General features: G+C 45.5%; 1 protein-coding gene across 3 annotated transcripts in view; it reads right to left on the reverse strand.

The window, feature by feature from the left end:
* LOC137616507 (cyclin-dependent kinase inhibitor 3-like) overlaps positions 1-24,292 on the reverse strand; it is a 234,268-nt gene that overhangs the window by 165,013 nt on the left and 44,963 nt on the right. For all 3 annotated transcript variants that reach the window (XM_068346332.1, XM_068346330.1, XM_068346331.1), the window contains exon 3: positions 16,874-16,974. In XM_068346332.1, the coding sequence (XP_068202433.1) occupies positions 16,874-16,974 (101 nt within the window). The remainder of the gene's footprint in view (positions 1-16,873; positions 16,975-24,292) is intronic.

Genomic DNA, 24,292 nt, shown 5'->3' on the forward strand with positions numbered 1-24,292 from the left:
TATGGGATTAAGGGAATGTAGTGGCTGAGCCCTCACCTACTACTGCACTCGCTGCTACGAATGGTCCCAGGGTGTAGCAGTTCTCGTAAAGAGACTGGACATCTTTCAGATAAAATGATGCAAACACTGACTTGCTCCTCCAATAGGTTGCATCCATTATGCTCTGCAGAGAACGGTTTTTATTAAAGGCCATCGAAGTAGCTACGGCTCTTACTTCGTGGGTCCTTACCTTCAGCAATGCAAGGTCTTCCTCCTTTAAGTGAGAGTGGGCTTCTCTAATCAGAAGCCTTATATAATATGAAACCCCATTCTTGGACATGGGCCTCGAAGGTTTCTTGATGGCACACCATAAGGCTTCTGACTGTCCTCGAAGAGGTTTAGACCTCTTAAGATAAAATTTGAGAGCTCTGACAGGGCAAAGAACTCTCTCTAGTTCGTTACCTACCATGTTGGAGAGGCTAGGTATTTCAAACGATCTAGGCCAAGGACGTGAAGGAAGTTCGTTCTTTGCTAGGAATCCAAGCTGAAAAGAACATGTTGCAGATTCGGTCGTGAAACCAATGTTCTTGCTGAAGGCATGAACCTCACTGACTCTCTTAGCTGTTGCAAGGCAGACGAGAAAGAGAGTCTTGAGGGTAAGGTCCTTGAAGGAAGCTGACTGGAGAGGTTCGAACCTAGGAGACATAAGGAACCTTAAGACTACGTCTAGGTTCCAGCCTGGAGTGGATAGACGACGCTCTTTAGACGTCTCAAAAGACTTAAGAATGTCTTGAAGGTCCTTGTTGGAAGAAAGGTCCAAACCTCTGTGGCGGAGAACTGAAGCCAACATACTCCTATATCCTTTAATCGTAGGGGCTGAAAGGGATCTCTCATTCCTAAGATGTAGAAGGAAGTCAGCTATTTGGGTCACAGAGGTATTGGTAGAGGATATTGAATTGGCTCTACACCAGCTTCGGAAGACCTCCCACTTAGACTGGTAGACTCTACGAGTGGAAACCCTTCTCGCTCTGGCAATCGCACTGGCTGCCTCCTTCGAAAAGCCTCTAGCTCTAGCGAATCTTTCGACAGTCTGAAGGCAGTCAGCCGAAGAGCGTGGAGGTTTGGGTGCAACCTGTCTACGTGAGGTTGACGTAGAAGGTCCACTCTTAGAGGTAGAGTCCTGGGGATGTCGACTAGCCATTGAAGTACCTCTGTGAACCATTCTCTTGCAGGCCAAAGGGGAGCAACCAGCGTCAGCCGTGTCCCTTCGTGCGAGAGGAATTTCTGCAGAACTTTGTTTATTATCTTGAACGGTGGGAATGCGTACAGGTCGAGATGGGACCAGTTCAGTAGAAAAGCATCCACATGAACTGCTGCATGGTCTGGAACAGGGGAACAGTACAGCGGAAGTCTCTTGGTTATGGAGGTGGCAAACAGATCTATGGTAGGTTGACCCCACAAGGTCCAAAGTCTGTTGCACACACTCTTGTGGAGGGTCCATTCCGTGGGAATGACCTGATTCCTTCTGCTTAGGCGATCTGCTGAGACGTTCATATCGCCCTGAATGAACCTCGTGACCAGAGTGAGGTTTAGACCTCTTGACCAAATGAGGAGGTCCCTTGCGATCTCGTATAGGCTCCTCGAATGGGTCCCTCCTTGCTTGGAGATGTAAGCCAAGGCTGTGGTATTGTCTGAGTTCACCTCCACCACTTTGCCTAGCAGGAGGGACTTGAAGTTCAACAGGGCTAAATGAACTGCTAGTAGCTCCTTGCAGTTGATGTGGAGTAATCCCTGTTCTTCGTTCCACGTTCCCGAGCATTCCCGTCCGTTCAAGGTCGCACCCCAGCCCGAGTCCGATGCATCTGAGAAGAGATGAAGATTGGGGGTCTGAATAGCCAACGATAGACCCTCCCTGAGAAGGAGGTTGTGCTTCCACCACAGGAGAGTGGTCTTCATCTCTTGGGTGATTGGGATAGAGACTGCTTCGAGAGTCGAACCCTTGTCCCAATGAGCTGCAAGATGGAATTGAAGAGGGCGGAGGTGGAGTCTCCCTAGCTCGACGAACAGGGCCAGTGATGAAAGGGTCCCTGTGAGACTCATCCACTGTCTCACCGAGCAACTGCTCCTCTTCAGCATGCTCATGATGCACTCTAGGGCTTGGCTTATCCTGGGGGCCGAAGGAAAAGCCCGAAAATCCTGACTCCGAATCTCCATTCCCAGGTACACAATGGATTGGGAGGGAATGAGTTGAGACTTTTCTATGTTGACTAATAGACCCAGTTCTCTGATTAAGTCTAAAGTCCAATTGAGATTCTCCAGACAGCGACGACTCGTGGAGGCTCTCAACAGCCAGTCGTCCAAGTAGAGGGAGGCTCTGATGTCCGATAAGTGTAGGAATTTTGCTATATTCCTCATCAGATGAGTAAAGACCATAGGAGCTGTGCTTAGGCCAAAACACAGGGCTTGGAATTGGTAGACAACCTTTCCGAAAACGAATCTCAGGAAAGGTTGGGAGTCTGGATGAATAGGAACGTGAAAGTAGGCATCTTTCAAGTCCAACGAGACCATCCAGTCCTCCTGCCTGACCGCTGCTAAGACCGACTTCGTCGTCTCCATCGTGAACGTCTGCTTGGTGACATACGCGTTGAGCGCGCTGACGTCCAGCACCGGTCTCCAACCTCCTGTCTTCTTGGCCACAAGAAAGAGACGGTTGTAGAAGCCCGGGGATTGATGGTCCCGGACTATAACCACTGCCTTCTTCTGCACAAGTAGCGACACCTCCTGGTGCAATGCTAGCCTCTTGTCCTCTTCTTTGTAGTTGGGAGAGAGGTTGATGGGTGATGTGGTCAGAGGTGGTTTGAGGCAGAATGGAATCCTGTAACCGTTCCTCAGCCAACTGACAGACTGGGCGTCTGCACCTCTCTTCTCCCAGGCTCGCCAGAAGATCTTGAGCCTGGCTCCTACTGCTGTCTGGAGATGCGGAGAGTCAGTGTTTACCTTTAGATGTCCTGGAGCCTTTCCTGGACTTGCTCCTGAAAGAGTCTGGACGGGAGCTTCCTCGGCTGGGGGCTCTACCACGAAAGGGCGGTATGAACCTCGTCGCAGGGGTATCAGCCACTGGTGAGCGATAAGTCTTGGGGACTGAGGTAGTAACCTTAGACTTACGAGCCGATGAGGCTACAAGATCGTGTGTGTCCTTTTGTATCAGGGCAGCAGACAAGTCCTTAACCAGCTCTTCAGGGAAGAGGAACTTCGAGAGCGGAGCAAAAAGGAGTTGTGACCTTTGACAAGGTGTAATGCTGGAGGAAAGGAAGGTACACAGCTGTTCCCTTTTCTTCAAGACCCCTGATACAAACATCGACGCAAGCTCACCAGATCCATCCCTAATGGCCTTATCCATGCAGGACATTAATAGCATGGCAGAATCCTTGTCCGCAGGAGAGGTCTTCTTGCTGAGGGCCCCCAGGCACCAGTCAAGAAAGTTGAACATCTCAAATGCTCTAAACAGTCCTTTCAGTAAGTGATCAAGGTCTGAGAAGGTCCAGCAAACCTTAGAACGCCTCATTGCAGTTCTCCGAGGCGAGTCCACCAGACTTGAGAAGTCAGCCTGGGCAGAGGCAGGTACTCCCAAGCCTGGTGCTTCTCCTGTGGCATACCAAACGCTCGCTTTCGAAGTGAGCTTGGTCGGCGGGAACATGAAAGAAGTCTTGCCTAGGTGTTGCTTAGACTGCAGCCACTCCCCTAAGATCCTTAATGCTCTCTTAGAGGACCTTGCTAGGACTAGCTTAGTATAGGAGGACTTAGCTTGTTGTATGCCCAGCGAAAACTCAGATGGCGGAGAGCGGGGAATAGCAGAGACAAAGTGGTCTGGGTAAACCTCCCTAAGCAGAACCAAGACCTTACGAAAGTCAATAGACTGTGGAGAAGGCTTGGATTCATCCACGTCTGATGAGGGATCCAGGTGTGCCTCCTCATCATCAGACGCCTCATCACCAGAGTGTAGCGAAGGTATCGGACAAGAATGCTGAACAGCAGAGTCAGAACGAGTAGGAACAATAGTATTGGTTTCCTCTTCAAGTAACTGTTGAGGGAGAACCTGAGGCTCAGACTGCAAAGGCTGAATAGCAGACGAAGCAGAAGGAAGGCGCATGGGTGGAGGAGGCTGACTCCTAGCATGAGTGGTTGAACCCAAGGATTGCGCTTGCTGAGCGGTTGGTGGAAGCGGAGTAGCAAGTTCCTGTTCCTGTGGTGTGAGCGGAGCGTGATGAGGTTGAGGCTGCGCAGAACAAGGTAAATGTCTCGCAAGCTGAGGCTCCTGAGGCGCAAGGCCAAGGTGTAGTGGAGCTTGCCTTGTGGATGGTTGAGCTCGCTGCAGCGAGAGCTGAGGAGACTGACTCATGGACGGGAGAGGTTGTTGTACCTCAGCCAAGAGTTGCACCACTGGTGGAGCAGCAAAGGGAGGCGGAGGAAGAGAGGTATAATCCTCCTGATCCCATAGCAAAGGTTGCCTTAAAGAAGGCGGAGGCTGAACACCACTGGGAACAGCAAACTCAGACCGTGGCTAAACATCGTACGCCTGGCAGGAGGTACTGCGATCAGGCGGAGCAAGCGCAGGCGGAGCGAGCGCAGGCGGAGCGAGCGCAGGCGGAGGGAGTGTAGGCGGAGGCGGAGGAGCAACACTCTCAGCCCGACACTCACGCATCAAGTCCGAAAGCTGTGCTTGCATGGACTGTAGTAGAGTCCACTTAGGGTCGACAGTCGAGCTCTGTTGTGGCAGAACCTTACTCCTCTTGGGCGGAGTGCAGTCGACAGATGACTGCGGCGAGTCAGAGCTGAGCCAATGACTGCAACCTGGCTGAGCACTCGCGGACTGGACTCTGCGTTTAAGTGGTCTCGAGACCTGAGACCAACGTTTCTTCCCTGACAGATGATCAGCGGACGAGAAAAAGACGGGCTCAATCGTCTGCGGGTGGGAGTGACGGTCTTTGGAAGACACGCCCGCAACCACCGAGGAAACTTCTGTGCGCCTAACAAGGCCTGCCGAACCCTTATGCCCTTCGACATTGCTTCTCCCCTGGGCATGGGAGCTTGCAAGAGGTCCCGGACTGGGAGGACGACTGGCTCGCACAGAAGAATCCTCACGCACCACACTGGCACTGACACTAGCACTTGGCACTGCACTGACACTAGCACTCGTCACAGCACTGGCACTAACTCCACCCACTGCACTCTTGACCTTAAGTTCCTTAACTTCGGCCATCAGAGACTTATGGTCACTTACCACTGACTCTACTTTATCGCCTAAGGCCTGAATAGCACGCAAAACAACAGACATATCAGGCGGAGGGCAAACAGTAGGTTCGGGGGTAGCCACTACAGGGGTAGGAAAAGGTAGGGGATCATGAGGTGAGGAAAACAGTGAAGAGTGAGAAGAACTCCTCCTAACTCTACCTCTCTCTAACTTAGATGAATATTTTAAAAGACGGACAAATTCCAGTTCCGAAAGTCCGGCGCATTCCTCACATCGATTTTCTAACTGACAGGGCCTGTCCCTACAGTCAGAACAAGCGGTGTGAGGATCTACCGAGGCCTTCGGAATACGCCTATTGCAAGACCTACAACGTCTATGGGAGGGGGCTTGCGAAATGTCAGACATCTTGAATCCAAAGAGTTAGCCAAAGGGGTTTCCAAAATCAAGCAAAAGATCGTTAACCGTTAATCAGGACTATATAAAAGCTATCTAGCTAATATAAGAAGGTTTCCAGTAATGCGACAGCCGAAATCTGAGAGAATACTTCACCAATTAGCCGTGAACAAACTCGAAGATCATAAGCGTATCCCAGAACGTCTTGCCGGAAGCACGACAGAGGAATAATTGAGGAGGTGTCAACAAGAAGTACTTGAGTACCTGGCCACAGGTGGCGCTGGTAAGTACACCCCCTTCTAGTATTGTGATAGCTGGCGTATCCCTCCATAGAATTCTGTCGGGCAACGGAGTTGACAGCTACATGATTATCGGGTAAGTTTAATATTGAAAATTGTAAAATTACCCTCCTTCTCCAACGCTATTTTCTCAATAGCGGTTAATATGCCATACAGTTCGGCAGTAAATATGGAAGCGGTCAGAGGAAGTGCACCTCTACAATTAAAACCATTACTATGTACTCCAAATCCAACGCCAGCATCAGATTTGGAGCCATCAGTATAGATAAAAGTTGATCCTCTATGTTCTTTAACATGTTCATTAAAAAGAGACCTGGCTTCTATGTCTGACATATTCTTCTTATCTCCAATAAAATATTTACAAAAAGATATCTCTGGTAACTTCCATGGAGGCGTTGATGATACCTTGAATGGAAGTACCTTATTTCTAATTATATCCAGACTATTTAATAATCGTTTCACCCGAAAGCCATAAGGTTGAGGAGATTTTGGGTGCAACTCAAAGTATGATGCGTGTCTTACAAGGCTTGCAGTCTGAAAGGCTAGAGAGTTAGGGAGTCTTTGGAATCTAAACCAATACCGAAGAATGGAAGACATTCGGTAAAGGTCTAGAGGTAACTCTCCAGCATCAACAAGGAGACTTGGGATAGGCGAGGTATTAAAAGCTCCAGTAGACAATCTAATACCTGCATGATGTATCGAATCTAATATTTTTAACCGGCTTGGGGTGGCTGAAGAATATACCTCACAACCATAACTAATTTTGGAAAAAATCAAGGCCTTGTATAATTTTAAAATAGTATTGCGGTCTGCCCCCCATGATGTATGGGACAATACTTTTAAGATATTCAGAGCTTCAACACATTTAGCTTTTAGCGCTTTTAGGTGAGAAACCCATGTAAGTTTACAGTCAAATATCAAACCTAAAAATTTGGTTTCCGATACACATGGTATCCGTTGACCTTTAATGTATATATCCGGGTCTGGATGTACTCCCCGGATACGACAAAAATGGACAATGGTAGTTTTACTTGTCGAGAACTTAAATCCATTCATGTCAGCCCACTGGATAATTTTATCAATAGAGAGTTGGATTTTTCTCTCAACCATTGCCATTCTAGTGCCAGCAAATGATATTGAGAGATCATCCACAAATAATGTTGAGAGAACATCCTGGGGAATGGCTGAGGATATCCCATTAATTGCTAGTGCAAAAAGGGTTACACTCAGCACACTACCCTGAGGAACTCCTTCTTCCTGGCACTTACTCTCTGATAGAGTTTCCCCAACTCTCACTTGAAAAACTCTACGTGAAAGAAATGCCTGAATAAATAGTGGCAGCTCTCCTCTCAATCCCAATTCATGAATGGTTTTAAGAATACCATATCTCCATGTGGTATCATATGCCTTTTCAAGGTAAAAAAATACTGTAACATGGTGCTGTTTGGAAGCAAAGGCTTCACAAATAGAAGACTCAAGTCGTATCAACACATCAGTGGTTGAGTGCATTTTTCGGAATCCACATTGAATCGGTGTTAAAATACCTTTCTTTTCAAGGTACCATATCAGCCTTGCATTGACCATCTTCTCCATGATTTTACATAAACAAGATGTCAATGCAATAGGACGATAGTTTGCTGCTAAAAACTTGTCTTTACCGGGTTTTAAAAAGGCTAAAATAATGGCTAGTTCCCAAACACTTGGGTAACTATGATCATGCCATATTCTATTAATAATGCTTAAAATAAATAGCTTTGTATTAAAATGTACATGTTTAATCATTGCATATGGAATTCCATCGGGTCCAGGGGCTGTATCGTTGCAATGAGCAAGTGCGGAATCAAATTCTCTTTCAGTGAAAGGAGAATTATACGACTCTTCCCTTCTTGTTGCAAAATTTAAAATTTTCTTTTCTTCAGTGCTCCTATACTGGTGACCAGGGGCTCCTTCACACTTGCTGGATACATTTGAAAAATGATTAGCCAGGGCATTGCTAACTTCATTTGCTTCAGTTACATACTGGCCATTCACCTTCAACACTGGTGGTGGGTTGGGGGTGAATTTGCCAGCTATCTTTTTTACTTTCCTCCACACAGAAGATGGTGGTGTTCTACTGTTAATGGAGGAAACAAAAGACATCCATGACTGGCGTCTTGCTTCTTTCATGGCACGACGGAACTGTGCTCTACATTTCTTGTACATAGTTAAATTCTCATCAGTTCTGCGTCTACGCAATCGTGTTAGAGATCTTCTTGTGGCTCTGTGGAGTGCAGTTAGTTCTGAAGACCACCACGGGACTGGTCGTCGTTTGAATAACCCTGTTGTTTTGGGAATTGAATTGGCTCCTGCTGTATGAAGAGTTCCATTCAGTAGGTCTATGGCATCATCAACACTTTCAAACTGTTCTGCTCTCCCTTCAATTTCACTTAGCTTGGAAAATTTAACCCAGTCTGCCTTGTCTAGATTCCAACGTGGCGATCTTTGCAAAGGCGGACCCTTGTTGGTGTTTATAATGATTGGTGCATGATCACTAGTATGCCAATCATCTAATGTCCTCCAATCAAAATCAAGAAGGCAGTTAGAGCTTGCAATTGAAAGGTCAATGCATGACAAAGTACCTGTCTGAACATGATGGAAGTGTGTGGGCTCTCCTGTATTAAGGAGTCCCACATCCTCATTCTCCACAATTGATGAGATAATATTGCCCCTTGTGTTTGCTAAAATATCACCCCATAAAGGATGTCTACCATTCATATCTCCCAGTAAGAGAAAAGGTTGAGGGAGTTGTTGAATGACCTCTACTAAATCATCATATAAAATATTATCATTTGGAGGTAAGTAGAGAGAGCATATTGTATATTTTCTCCCAATATCAATTTGTACAACAACTGCCTGCAGGGTTGTACGTATAGACATGGGTATTTGGGGAACATCTCGACGAATGTACATGAGACTTCCGCCATGGCTCCTTGCTTGTTGATTATATGGTGTTCTATAGCTAACATACTCTCGAGGACTAGGAGTGTTAGAATCAAGCATACTTTCCTGTAGACATACAATTATGGGGGAATGTTCATGAATTAGGAGCTTAAGTTCTTCATATTTCGCCCTCAAACCCTGACAGTTCCATTGCAAAATGGAGGAGAAAACTATGGATTATTTCTGGAAGACATCTTGGATGAGGTCTTCCCATTAGCAGTTTTTAATCTAACATTATTACCTGTAGGTTTCTTCAGAGGTGGTCTTGTTATGTTGGGTTTTACGTTGGTGTTTTTCTTTGTATCTTTTTTATCTATTTGTTGAGGGGGATGGTGGACCTCAACTTGAATTTCTGATTTATTTAAATTATCTTCTGGTTGATCGGCAACATCAACAGACAAAACATCATATTTATTTGATGTCATAATTCTAGTATTTCTTATGGAAGGGGGTGAGAGAGATGGAGGTCTCTCTCTTTTACGATTAGTAGGTTGTGAGTTACCAGGTTTTTGTACCTTCCCCACTACAGGTACACTTGATAACTTGGTGTCAGGTGGAATCTCCATTAAATTAGGCAAGGATATGGCCTGGGAGAGGTTAGTACTATCCTTTGTAATGGGGGACAAAGGTTTGATAGTGGTGGGCAATGTCTTTTGGTTGATACTCAATGATAAATCTTTAGGAGGAGATATTCTTGTCTTATGCAGCACTTTATCAATAGATGGTGAATTCCTTTTTCGAGAACTACCTACAGTAGTAGGTGGGCGAGATGATTCCCGAGGAACTTTTTCTCCTGTTTTTAATGTCTTTGCATAAGTGTTAGATTTATTTAATAATCTCTTGGCATGCCCCACGCTTACATGTTCAATAATTGATTTATTGAGGGCAGCCTCTTCTAACTTATAAAACTGGCAGCTCCTATCATTAGATTTATGATTAGAGTTGCAGTTTAAGCACCTTGCCTCAAATGTACATTCCCCATGGTAAATATTGGAGCAAGTATTACAAATTCTTTCACTATTGCAAACTTTGGAAGGATGTCCAAATTTAAAGCAATTATAACATTGCAGTGGCTTTTGCTTGAAAGGTTGAACTCTGATCCTTTCATTTTCTATGTCTATGTGGGAAGGTACATCGGCATCCTGGAAAGTAAGAACAATCATTGATGTTCCAGGTACTTTATGTACTTTCCACACTGATAGAGGACACATAGTCAATATCTCTTCTTCAGTAAATTCATACAGATCCCTATTAAAAACCACTCCCCTTCCATAGCTAAAGTTTAGATGGGGTTTGATGTCCAATTTTATATCATCATTTACTGTCTTCAAATTGGACAGTATAACAGACTGTGTATATGACTTGGCCTTTATCAGGTAACTTTTCTTACTGAATCGAGATATATCTCCAGGTGCGATCGTACCTACCTTCCTCTGAAGAAATTTGCAGACCTTGAAATAATTTTCCGTACCTCCTACAGATTGAGCAAGAAGCCACATTGGTGGTTTTGGCTTTCTTTGGGATGGCATATCTGCCTCTATATCTTTATCAGCCCAGTCTGCTGGTCTATAGACATCCAGATCTTTAGGTGCCCCATCACACAGAGCACCCTTAACACTCATATTACCTACTTTAATATCAACAATATTACGGCTTGCATTAAATGCTTCCTCATGACAATTAAATGATAACCAAGATTCCAAATTATCATCTTGAAGTTTCATTCTAATTTCTTTTATTAATCCATAACACTCAAATATTTTATGTAGCATATCATAATTAGTTTCTAATGGGATTTGGGTAATGTGCAGGACATTCAATTTTCCTGTGTTGCCCAAATTACCCTTTTTCCGAGTGTTTAAAGAATAGTCCTTTTTAGTTCCTACGTCGTCAACGGAGTTTTCTTTAAATGAATTGCCAGAGGTCGTCAACAGTGCCGGGGGCGAGTCAGCATATCCAGGGGAGGTGGGGTCATTTTCACAAGAATCCATCATAAAAAAGAAGAGAGAAGAGTGATTTTTTGAAGTTTGACTTACCTGCTTGAGAACATTAAGGCATCACATGTTGGGAAGGAAATTTACACTCTCCACTACCGGCACAGTGAGAGTATACTTCCCAGATGGTCCACTCCATACCCTACCCGAAGGATAGCATCAAAACAGATATAGAGGCACAGGTGTAAGCTGAACCTGCCTGTTAGGACTGAGACCAAGAAACTATGGAATCATCCTCCCCATATCTGTAATGACGGGCTTCCGGCCAAAAGCCGAGAGTCCTACCCCAAGCGTTGGATCCCCCTGGATTCCGAAGACCCAACACTTGAGAATAGTTCCGCCAAAAAGGTCCAAACCATCTTCGGGATGGCTGAGATCATCCAATACTCTCACATATAGCTTTGAGCACAAACACCTCCCAACCGTGACACCTTTCCCATTCATCAAAGCAGGCAGCAATACCGGATGTATAAACATCCGCCCAAGTGGCAATAACAGATGTAGAAACATCCATGCCATAAAAAAGAGAAAAAAAAAAAATAAATAATAAACACACATATATATGTAAATATATACACATACATATGGGAAATTTTACTCATAGGGTTGGGACAGCAACATGAAGGAAAGTTTATAATATTAGGAGAAGGTTGAAGCCATATAAAGAGGAAGAAAAAGATGAAAGAGAGAAATTTAGATTCGAACTGGGGGAGCAATTTCCCCAAGTTCGAGAGCCCTCTTGCCCGTCACCAAGATTCAGCACGGGAATGAAATGCCGTGCTGAAGCTCAATGACTTCATCAAGGCATTCTCTCATTAAGAGGGTTCTCTCCTTGAATGAACCTTGTGAGTAAGGTTACATTCCTTTCCTTTGTCCAAACTAGAAGCTCCCTTGCAGTCTCGTAAAGAGACTTCGAGTGTGTTCCGCCTTGTTTGGATATGTAGGCCAAAGCTGTGGTGTTGTCGGCGTTTACCTGCACCACCTTGTTTAGAACCGACATTTCAAAATCTTGAAGGGCCAACAGGACTGCTAACAGCTCCTTCTGGTTGATGTGGAGGCTCTCTTGATCTTTTGTCCACAGACCCGAGCTCTCCAGCTTGCCCAGTGTTGCTCCCCACCCCAAGTCCGAGGCGTCGGAACACAACACAAGGTCTGGGCTCCTTTGATTGGGTCGATCCACCAATGGAGGCAACTTTTTACAGGCTCTGGAAGTGGAATACTTTCCGTCTCTAAAACCTTCTCCTTGTCCCAATGGTAATTGAGGTGAAATTGAAGAGGGCGGAGATGTAGTCTTCCTAGGGAGACAAACTGCTCTAGTGAGGAGAGTGTTCCCAGCAGACTCATCCACTGTCTCACAGAACATTTTCTTTTCTCTAGGAAGAGACAAAGCTTCAGGAGGACTTGTTCTATCCTTGAGAATGATGGAAAAGCCTGAAAAGCTAGACTGCGAATCTCCATCCCCAAATAAAGAATCTTCTGGGATGGGATCAGTTGGGACTTCTCTGTGTTGACAAGAAGACCCAGTTCCTTTGACAATCTCAGTGTCATTTGTAGATCCTACAGACAGCGATTGAAGGAAGACGCTCTGAGTAACGAGTCGTCCAAATACAGGGAGGCTCTGATACCTGTTGAATGCAGGAAGCTCGCCACATTTAGCATCAGCTTCATGAAAATGAGAGGAGAGGAGCGGTGCTGATGCCGAAACACAAGGCCCGAAACTGGAAGACTTCCTTCCCGTAAACGAACCTCGGATGTATGGGGATATGAAAATAGGCGTCCTGGAGGTCTAACGAGACCATCCAGTCGCCCTTTCTTACTGCTGCTAGCACAGTTTTCAAAGTCTCCATCGAGAACTTTGTTTTCTGAATGAAAGCATTGAGGGCACTTACATCCAGGAATGGTCTCCATCCCCCCGAGGTTTTGGGGACCAGGAATAGGCGGTTGTAAAATCCTGGTGACTGTAAGTCCTGCACCCTCTTTACTGCCCCTTTTTCCAACAAGAGGGATACTTGTAGCAGCAATGCTTGCCCCTTTGAGTCCTCTCAGTATCAGGGAGAGAGATCTATCGGATCTCGAACTAAAGGGGGTGTCTTTATGAAAGGAATCTTGTATCCCTCCTTCAGCAAAAGAACGGACCAAGGGTCTGCTCCCCTTCTCTCCCAGGGCCCCCAGAAGTTGTTCAGTCTGGCCCCTACTGCTGTTTGAAGGCGAAAGCAGTCAGAGACTGCTTCGTCCAGCTTTTGATCCCCTCCTTTTTGCTCTTCTTCTGTCAGGTCTGGAGCTACCCCTACTGACGGATCTACCTCGAAAGGGCTGTATAAAACGAGGCAAAGGCGTTTCTACTTTCGGTTCATGGCTAGGAAAAGAAGTCGGAAGAACTTTTCGTGCTGTCTTGGCGACCAAATCATAGGTGGCCTTCTGGGCTAAAGAGGAAGCAACCTCTTTCACAAGTTCCTGCGGAAACAGAGATGGAGACAGAGGTGCAAACAGCAACTCAGACTTCTGACAAGGGGTGACACCCATGGAAAGGAAAGAACACATCTGTGCTCATTTCTTAAGAACTCCAGCAGTAAAAAGGGCTGCTAATTCATTAGAGCCATCTCAAACAGCTTTGTCCATACACGACATTATCTGAATAATACTGTCTGTGTCAGTATTCTTAAAAGACGAAACTTTCTTCCCCAAGGCTCCCAGAGTCCAATCGAGGAAGTTGAAAACCTCAAAGCCTCTGAAGACGCCTTTGAGAAGATGGTCGAGTTCAGAAGTCGTCTAGTAATTCATAGTCCGTCTCATGGCCAACCGACGAGAAAAGTCTACGAGGCTTGAAAAGTCTCCCTGGGCCGAGGCAGGAACTCCCAAGACGAGAACTTCTCCTATCTCGTACCACACGCTTGACCTGGAAGCTAGTCTAGCAGGAGGAAAAGAGAAAGCAGACTTGCCTAGATCTTTTTTGTACTGCAATCAGTCTCCCAACAGTCTTAAGGCTCTTTTCGATGATCTCAAAAGAACCATCTTGGTAAAAATAGGCGCCTGAGCTGCTGTCCCCAAGGTAAACTCTGAAGGGGGGGAGCGTGGAGCAACAGGACAAAGTGATTAGGAAACACTTCCGTAAACACTTTCATGATTTTCTTAAGATCCAAAGAATGCTGTGTGGTCTTAGGCTCTTCTCCCTCCGAGAAGTCTTCCAAAATGTCAGCCGAGGAAAGGGGGTCATCAACCTCTGCCTCCAACAAGACTTCAGCTGCAGTAGAGATGTCTATGCGTGCCTGACTTTTGACTGCGCGATCTTGACGCTTGGCGTCACGTTCGACCGCTTGACATTCGGCATCAACTTGACGTTCGGCGTCACGTCTAACTTGACGTGCGGCGTCACGTCTAACTTGACGTGCGGCGTCACGTCTAACTTGACGTGCGGCGTCACGTCTAACTTGACGTGCGGCGTCACGTGATTGACGTTCGACGTCACGTTTAACTTGACGTTCAACGTCACGCTTAACTTGACGTTCGGCGTCATGCTTAACTTGACGTTTGGCGTCACGCTTAACTTGTCGATCGGCGTCACATTTAGCTGCATGGCAAATGCTTTCACAAGCTTCTTCGTTTGCTTGAAGCTCAGCTTCACACCTGGAAGCTTGATGTTTAAGGTCAAGCTTATCCGAGTAACGACGTCCACGTAGCGAAGTTTCCTGACGTTCGGGAACTTGGTGAGTTACTTCCTCATCAGCAGAGTGATACGACTGCATAAACGAGGACAGCTTAAGCTGCATGTCCTGTAGCAAACTCAACTTAGGATCAACTTGCGGTAAAGTTGGAGCGGAAACGTCAGCAACAAAATCGCCTTCTTCATCGCTCGCGTCACGCGTAGATCGGCCAGAGGACGACAACCAGTCAGACGGTAGCGGCAGAGCATGAACTGAAGGAATAACAGATTCAAGAACTTGTGCAGCAATAGGCTGGGCTGGACGCTTGTCAGGGCCAGACGTTCTAGCAGGACGTTTAGCAGGAGAACCTTCTTCAGAAGAAAGAAAACGCTCTGGACTGCTCCAATGACTACAGCCAGGCGCTTGAAGCGATAAAACGCGACGCTGATCTACTGCAATCATTTTCCTCTTGAGAGGTCTAGAAACTTGACGCTAGTCACGATTCGACTGCTTGCTGACCACTGCATCATCCGAAGATGAGGTAAACTTAACCTCACCTTTTCCATGGTGAGGGCGAGCGTCCCGTGAAACGTCAACAGGAACACTAGAGGGGACGTATGCTCGAGCGACTACACCTCTTGTTCCCTTTCACCGTTCGACATTCCTTCTCCCAGGGGTTGGGGAGCTTGGAAGAGGTCTAAGGCTAGGTGAAAGACAGGTTCGAGCAGACCCACCCTCCACAGCACTGAACACATTAACCGCACTTTTAAGCTGATTAACATCGGACATAAATTGATTCCTGTCCGTAGCAAGCAACTCAACCCTAACACCAAGGGCTTGAATAGCGATCATCATGTCCTTAAGTGTAGGCTCAGCGGTAACAGTAGGGGGATCAGGATCTACCACTACAGGGGAAGGATTAGGTTCAGTGACACAGGAAGAGGATAGTTCTCAAGAGCGAGAAGAACTACGTCTAACTCTATCTCTCTCTAACTTACGAGTGTAGCGGTCGAAATCCAGCCACTCACTCTCAGACAACAAAATGCATTCATCACATCGATCCCTTAACTGACAAACTTTACCTCTACATTTAGTACAAATGAAGTGGGGATCAATAGAGGCTTTAGGAAGGTGGGTTTTACAGCCTTTTACACACTTTCTATAAGCTGGGGAAGGGTCAGCCATTTTGGAAAAATTTAAGAAAGGTCAAAACAAGCAATGGTCAAAGTAAATCAAAAAAGGTTCAAGAGAATCCGTAAGCAAAATCCAATCAAGCGAAAGCCAATAACCAATATGAGTACATCACCAAAGATACTGCAAAAATCCAGGTTATAACGAGTGAATATTCCAATGTTGTCGCCAGCAATGGTGGCAGGGAAGATCTGAGGATTCCTGGAATGGTTACAGTTACTTGGCGAGTGGTGGCGCTAGTAGTACACCTAGCTACCCAATCTGCGATTGCCGCGAGTTTTGAATTTCTGCCGTGACGTCAGGGACTTAAGCTATATATATATATATATATATATATATATATATATATATATATATATATATATATATATATATATATATATATATATATATATATATATATATATATATATATATATATATCCACCGGCTAAGTCAGATGTTTAAAATAAATGATTAATGGCAAGTCAAAAAATTAGCAAGAGAGAGCGTCAGTATGACCAGTCTCTACAGAGCCAGAAAGCAAATAGGTTGCTTAGCCCAGGTGTGTGAGTGAGCAGGGTAGCTGTCTACCTCCACCCACTAACTAGCGGTTGGGGTGGTTATCCCTCGCTAAAATTATCATGGCTCGTCTTTCAGCTTCACCAAAAGTGTAACCCTAATAAATAGCGTAAAGTTTGTATTTGTGTTGGGACAAACGTGTTTTTTCCATTGTTATTTAACTGATTTGAGTGTTTTTAGAGGGCCACAATGGATTAAATTCTTTTCAGTTATTTTACATGGGAAAAATTAAAGAGATACGAGCAAACTGACTTATGAGCTCGCTGCAGGAACAAATTATACTCGTATCTCAAAGTATTACTGTATATGATTTTATTCACATTTCTGGTATTCTACAGTCAAATATTCACAGTACTGTATAACCTTTTGCAATGAAAAAGTGTGGTTAAAGGCATAGTTTAGAAATGGGGAAGAAGCAGATAAGCTAATTGGTTGCTGCTAAAGAATTTAAATTGTGCTCATTCCAACCATGCAGACTTGGAAGAGTCCCAAATTGTTATTTTTCATCACTACTCCCAGAGCTGGGTTAGGATAATTTGTGTGCCTGTAGTAGTAAAAATAAATGTTCTGTGAAGATGAACTCACCTAGGTCTCTAGCAAGATTCTGCCATATATTTCTAAACCGACATCCAGGTAAACCGCTGAGAGCTACACTTTGAGGACAGTCCATGAATGACATATTAAGCCTGTGAAAGAAAAAAAAAAACCACTAAGGATAAGAAATATCAATTATAAAAAAGTATTACATTATCCGAGATAATACTTTGGCGCAAACTGGAATTGGTCATTGACAATGGATAATGGATCTGACCGGTAAGGGAGCAGTGCATAGCCCCACCCCCTCACAATCAGTTCTATATTCCATTTTTCTACATCAACCTAGGACTAAGAGGGGTGGTTTGTGAGGGAACTTACATTAAAGGACTCGGGGTTGTACGACTAGGAAAAATACAAATTACTTTAAAAAATTTTTACTGTACTTATTCAAACACAAACATACAAAAACCTGAGCCCTTTAATTAGGGAGGGACACTACTTGGTAGGTTGGCAGTGTCATTCGAATCAAACAGGAAGATTCTTGTAACTCTTAGTCAGATGAGAGCAAAGTGAAACCACAATTACCCCCTATCCGTTTATCATAAGGATGATAAAACTGATAGGATGTGGGGTGTAATAAAGTACTGTATCAAAATCAAAGGAACCCTTTTCCCCACAGGAGTGTCAGTCGAATCTAATACTACGCATGAGTAATTGGTTAGAATTAGATTCACCATTCCCCACTTCTTTCATTCAAAGAATAGAGCTCTGAAGTGTAACTTAATAGCAACTAGTCCGGCCAGTTTGTAAAACTATGACTGCTGACCCCAAGAAAGGGTCAGAAGAATGAATTAAGAGAACCACTTATACTACATTCATTCTCGACTTACACCAAAACAAAACCCTACACAAGATGCAATTGTGTCCTCAAAAGGAACTGGGCTTGCTACACAGTGTACTGAGCAGCGATCACAGGTCCAAGCATAAAAGTGTCAAGGGACTTCTGGGTGCAATCTCTCAGGTAATAGGCCATGAAGTTGATCTGCCTTTTCCAGATGTGAAACCTCAAAAAGACACCTATGTCCATCTGCACTCTCCTGACACCCCATGGAATGCTCCCTAGGAACCAATTATTATCATCATCATCATCTTCATTATTATTATTATTATTATTATTATTACTTGTTATAAACCCAAGGGCTCTAACAGGGAAAATATTCCAGTAAGGAAAGGAAACCCGCAAAAATAAAATATTTTAAGATCAGTAACAACATTAAAATAAATATCTCCTTTATAAACTATAAAAACTTTAACAAAACAAGAGGAAGAGAAATAAGATAAAATAATGTGCCCAAGTGTACCCTCAAGCAAGATAACTCTACCCCAAGACAGTGAAAGACCATGGTACAGATGCTATGGCACTACCTAAGACTAGAAAACAATGGTTTGATTTTGGAATGTCCTTCTCCTAGAAGAGCTGCTTCCCATAGCTAAAGAGTCTCTTCTACCTTAACCAAGAGGAAAGTGGCCACTGCACAATTACAGAGCAGTAACACCTGAGTGTGTCAGCACTCAAGGAATAAGGAGTCCCTGCACCTCGCTAAAACCTTGCTATGCAAGGTTCGCGGCCTACACAAGCTGTGTGTGAAGGTATGTAGAAGTGTGACTGTCCTGGTAAAGTTATTCCGAGTTCTTTAGATGGAAAAACTATGCACCAGGACTTTCCCAATGCCACCTCGTCAAGGTATGGGGACACAACAGTATTAATCTTAATACTAGGTACACAATGGAGCATGGGTTACCTGCAGTGGTTTGAGGTCAGCTATGCAGGGAACCCAGGATGCTGCTTTCCCCAAGAGAGTGTTGATTGATTGATTATTAGGTATTACCTGGCATCGTAACAGCAGAGGTCATTCATGCCAAAGAATATAGTTAATGATTATTACGTATCTTATTTTAACTCATGATTAAATCTTATCAAATAAACCAGTATCCATAAGAAATTTAATAAGGCAATCCACATTGCATTCAGGTCTCAAAATTTTAAATAGTATGTAAATGCCACTGCTTTCTTTACAATTATGAAAATGGCGTAATCTCTCGGTCAAGTAACTTAGACACTCGGTTAATATATGTTTCACAGTCAGTGGCACCGAGCAATCTTCACAGAATGGCTGATGTTCTCCACTCATCAAAAAGCTGTGCGTCAATCTGGTGTGACCAATTCTCATTCGGCACAGTACCATTTCTCTTGACCTTTGCATGTCAAAATATGCCCCTGGACGAGATAATATAACAATTTCACTCATTTTTTGATTTTCCAACTCCCAATAAAAGTTCCAAGTTTTTCCAAGTATGGAATGAATTACGGGGTACATATCTTTTGCAGGCAGCAAAAAGTTATTTCTTATACAGCTATGAACTGCCTCTTTTGCCAGAGAGTCCGCTTTCTCATTTCCCTTTATATCGACATAAGCAGGAACCCAACAAAAATGTTATTTTCATTAGTAAAATAAATTTTTGAATATACTTACCCGATGATCATATAGCTGTCAGCTCTGCTGCCCGACAGAAAAACCTACGGGCGGAATACGCCAGCGATCGCTATACAGGTGGGGGTGTACATCAACAGCGCCATCTGTCGAGTAGGTACTCAAGTACTCTATGTCAACACAGAACCAATTTTCTCCTCGGTCCACTGGGTCTCTATTGGGGAGGAAGGGTGGGTCCTTTAATTTATGATCATCGGGTAAGTATATTCAAAAATTTATTTTACTAATGAAAATAACATTTTTCAATATTAAACTTACCCGATGATCATATAGCTGATTCACACCCAGGGGGGTGGGTAGAGACCAGCATATATGTTAACCTTAAGAGCTAAGTATTCCGTATTTCATTTTAGCAGTTATTCAAAATAACAAACATAAAATTAATAAGTACCTGGTAAGGAAGTCGACTTGAACAATTACTCTGCCTTTTTAAGTACGTCTTCCTTACTGAGCCTCGCGATCCTCACAGGATGCTGAGCGACTCCTAGGAGCTGAAGTATGAAGGGCTGCAACCCATACTAAAGGACCTCATCACAACCTCTAATCTAGGCGCTTCTCAAGAAAGAATTTGACCACCCGCCAAATCAACCAGGATGCGAAAGGCTTCTTAGCCTTCCGGACAACCCAAAAAAACAACAATAAAAAGCATTTCAAGAGAAAGATTAAAAAAGGTTATGGGATTATGGGAATGTAGTGGCTGAGCCCTCACCCACTACTGCACTCGCTGCTACGAATGGTCCCAGGGTGTAGCAGTTCTCGTAAAGAGACTGGACATCTTTAAGGTAAAATGATGCGAACACTGACTTGCTTCTCCAATAGGTTGCATCCATTACACTCTGCAGAGATCTGTTTTGTTTGAAGGCCACTGAAGTTGCGACAGCTCTAACTTCATGTGTCCTTACCTTCAGCAAAGCATGGTCCTCCTCATTCAGATGGGAATGAGCTTCTCGAATTAAAAGTCTGATATAATAAGAAACTGCATTCTTCGACATTGGTAAAGAAGGTTTCTTAATGGCACACCATAAAGCTTCTGATTGTCCACGTAATGGCTTAGTCCGTTTCAAATAGTACTTAAGAGCTCTTACTGGGCACAGTACTCTTTCTTGTTCATTTCCAACCAAACTAGCAAGGCTTGGAATTTCGAACGATTTCGGCCAAGGACGAGAAGGAAGTTCGTTTTTGGCTAAAAAACCAAGCTGTAAGGAACATGTAGCCGTTTCAGATGTAAATCCAATGTTCCTGCTGAAGGCGTGTATCTCACTGACTCTTTTAGCTGTTGCTAAGCAGACGAGAAAAAGAGTTTTCAAAGTGAGATCTTTAAAAGAGGCTGATTGAAGTGGCTCGAACCTTGCTGACATAAGGAATCTTAGTACCACGTCTAAGTTCCAACCTGGTGTGGCCAACCGACGCTCCTTCGTGGTCTCAAAAGACTTAAGGAGGTCTTGTAGATCCTTGTTGTTGGACAGATCTAAGCCTCTGTGACGGAAGACTGCTGCCAACATGCTTCTGTAACCCTTGATCGTGGGAGCTGAAAGGGATCTTTCCTTCCTTAGGTATAACAGGAAGTCAGCTATCTGAGTTACAGAGGTACTGGTTGAGGATACTGATTTGGACTTGCACCAACTTCGGAAGACTTCCCACTTCGACTGGTAGACTTTGAGAGTGGATGTCCTCCTAGCTCTAGCAATCGCTCTGGCTGCCTCCTTCGAAAAGCCTCTAGCTCTCGAGAGTCTTTCGATAGTCTGAAGGCAGTCAGACGAAGAGCGTGGAGGCTTGGGTGTACCTTCTTTACATGCGGCTGACGCAGAAGGTCCACTCTTAGAGGAAGTGTTCTGGGAACGTCTACTAGCCATTGCAGTACCTCGGTAAACCATTCTCTCGCGGGCCAGAGGGGAGCAACCAACGTCAACCTTGTCCCTTCGTGAGAGGCGAACTTCTGCAGTACTCTGTTGACAATCTTGAACGGGGGGAACGCATAAAGGTCTAGATGGGACCAATCCAGAAGAAAGGCATCTATGTGAACAGCTGCTGGGTCCGGAATCGGTGAGCAATAATTTGGGAGCCTCTTGGTCATCGAGGTTGCAAACAGATCTATGGTGGGTTGGCCCCACAATGCCCATAGTTTGTTGCATACATTCTTGTGAAGGGTCCACTCTGTTGGGATGATTTGACCCTTCCGGCTGAGGCGGTCTGCCATGACATTCATGTCGCCTTGAATGAACCTCGTTACAAGGGATATGTTTCGATCTCTTGACCAGGTGAGGAGGTCCCTTGCGATCTCGTACAACTTCATCGAATGAGTCCCTCCTTGCTTGGAGATGTACGCCAGTGCTGTGGTGTTGTCGGAGTTCACCTCCACCACCTTGCCTAGAAGGAGGGACTTGAAGCTTCTCAAGGCCAGATGAACTGCCAGTAGCTCCTTGCAGTTGATGTGTAACTCGCTTTGAACCGCATTCCACGTGCCCGAGCATTCCCGACCGTCCAACGTCGCACCCCAGCCCGTGTCCGATGCGTCCGAGAAGAGAAGGTGGTCGGGGGTCTGAACAGCCAGTGGCAGACCTTCCCTGAGGAGAATGTTGTTCTTCCACCAAGTCAGTGACGACTTCATCTTCTCGGAAACAGGAACTGAGACCGCTTCTAGCGTCTTGTCCTTTCTCCAGTGAGCAGTTAAGTGAAATTGAAGGGGGCGAAGGTGAAGTCTCCCTAACGCGATGAACTGGTCCAGTGATGAAAGCGTCCCTATCAGACTCATCCACTGTCTGACAGAACACCGGTCCTTCTTCAGCATGGACTGGATGCATTCTTGGGCTTGATTGATTCTGGGGGCCGACGGAAAAGCCCGAAAAGCTTGACTCTGAATCTCCATTCCTAGGTAAACTATAGTTTGGGATGGGACGAGTTGGGACTTTTCTATATTGACCAGGAGACCCAATTCCTTGGTCAGATCTAGAGTCCACTGTAGATTCTCCAGACAGCGACGACTTGACGCAGCTCTTAAAAGCCAGTCGTCCAAATAGAGGGAGGCTCTGATGTTTGCTAAGTGTAGGAATTTGGCAATATTCCTCATCAGTTTGGTAAAAACTAGAGGTGCCGTGCTTAGGCCAAAGCACAGGGCTTGGAACTGGTAGACGACCTTCCCGAAAACGAACCTTAGAAAAGGTTGGGAATCTGGGTGGATGGGGACGTGAAAGTACGCGTCCTTTAGGTCTAACAAGACCATCCAGTCTTCCTTCCTGACCGATGCTAGAACCGACTTTGTCGTCTCCATGGTGAACGTCTGCTTTGTGACAAAGACATTCAGAGAACTGACGTCTAGCACCGGTCTCCACCCTCCTGTCTTCTTCGGCACTAAGAAGAGGCGGTTGTAGAAGCCCGGGGATTGATGGTCCCGGACTATGACTACCGCTCCCTTTTGTAGTAAGAGAGACACCTCTTGCTGTAAAGCTAGCCTCTTTTCCTCCTCTCTGTACCTGGGAGAGAGGTTGATGGGAGTCGTTGCTAGAGGGGGCTTGCGTAAGAATGGAATCTTGTACCCCTCTCTGAGTAACTTCACAGACTGTACGTCTGCGCCCCTGTTCTCCCAGGCCTGCCAGTAGTTCTTGAGCCTGGCTCCCACTGCTGTCTGAAGAGGATGGCAGTCAGACTCTGCCTCTAGAGGACTTGGAACCCTTCTTTTTGCTCCCACGTTGACTTCCGGCACGAGCACCTCCTCTGCTGGAGGCTCTGCCACGAAAGGGCGGGATGAACCTTGAAGCTGGCGTGTCCATCCTAGGTCTAGGTACGGAGGGCAAAGGTGTGACTTTGCGTGCGGATGAAGCCACCAGGTCATGGGTGTCTTTCTGGATCAAGGAGGCAGCAATCTCCTTGATCAACTCTTCAGGGAAGAGACACTTAGAGAGTGGAGCGAACATCAGCTCCGACTTTTGACATGGGGTGACTCCAGCTGATAAGAAGGAGCAAAGGTGATCTCGCTTCTTGAGTACCCCAGACACGAAAGAAGCCGCAAGCTCACTAGAACCATCCCGAATGGCTTTGTCCATGCAGGACATGATGAGCATGGAAGTTTCCTTATCCGAAGGGGAGGTCTTCCTGCTCAATGCTCCCAAACACCAGTCCAGGAAGTTAAAGACCTCGAAAGCGCGGAAAACTCCCTTCATAAGATGGTCCATATCCGAAGGGGTCCAGCAAATCTTGGAGCGTCTCATAGCCAGCCTGCGGGGAGAGTCTACTAGACTTGAGAAGTCGCCCTGGGCAGAGGCAGGAACTCCCAAGCCGAGAACTTCTCCCGTGGCATACCAGACGCTAGATCTGGAAGCAAGCTTGACCGGGGGAAACATGAAGGAAGTCTTTCCCAACTGCTTCTTAGACTGCAACCACTCTCCCAGTACCCTTAAAGCTCTCTTGGACGAGCGAGCGAGTACGAGCTTCGTAAAGGCAGGAGCTGCTGACTGCATGCCTAAAGCGAACTCAGAGGGAGGTGAGCGTGGTGCTGCAGACACAAACTGGTCTGGATACAAATCCTTAAAGAGCGCAAGCACTTTCCTAAAGTCTAAGGAGGGAGGCGTGGTCTTGGGTTCTTCGATGTCGGAGTGTTGGTCGTCAAGATGTGCAGCTTCGTCATCATCAGAGATACCATCGTCTGAATGTTGAGGAGGAAGAGGCAACGGAGTGGGCTGGACGGCTGAGTCCGGCAGCACAGGTGCATGCGTGGCTGCACTGGACCCAACATCATGCCACTGTTGGTCAGTCGGAGAACTGGCAACAACCAAAGCTGAGTGGGTGCGCAAAGAGTCTACACCCGACTGTGGATGGATAGCGGAGACCACCGTGGGTTGCGGAGGCTGACGCACCGCGTCAAAACACGGCAGCCTAACTCCACCCTCCTGTTGTTGTGGTAGCTCACGCACGGCAACGG

Source organism: Palaemon carinicauda, chromosome 22 (assembly GCF_036898095.1).
Source record: "Palaemon carinicauda isolate YSFRI2023 chromosome 22, ASM3689809v2, whole genome shotgun sequence".
NCBI classification, from domain to species: domain Eukaryota; kingdom Metazoa; phylum Arthropoda; class Malacostraca; order Decapoda; family Palaemonidae; genus Palaemon; species Palaemon carinicauda.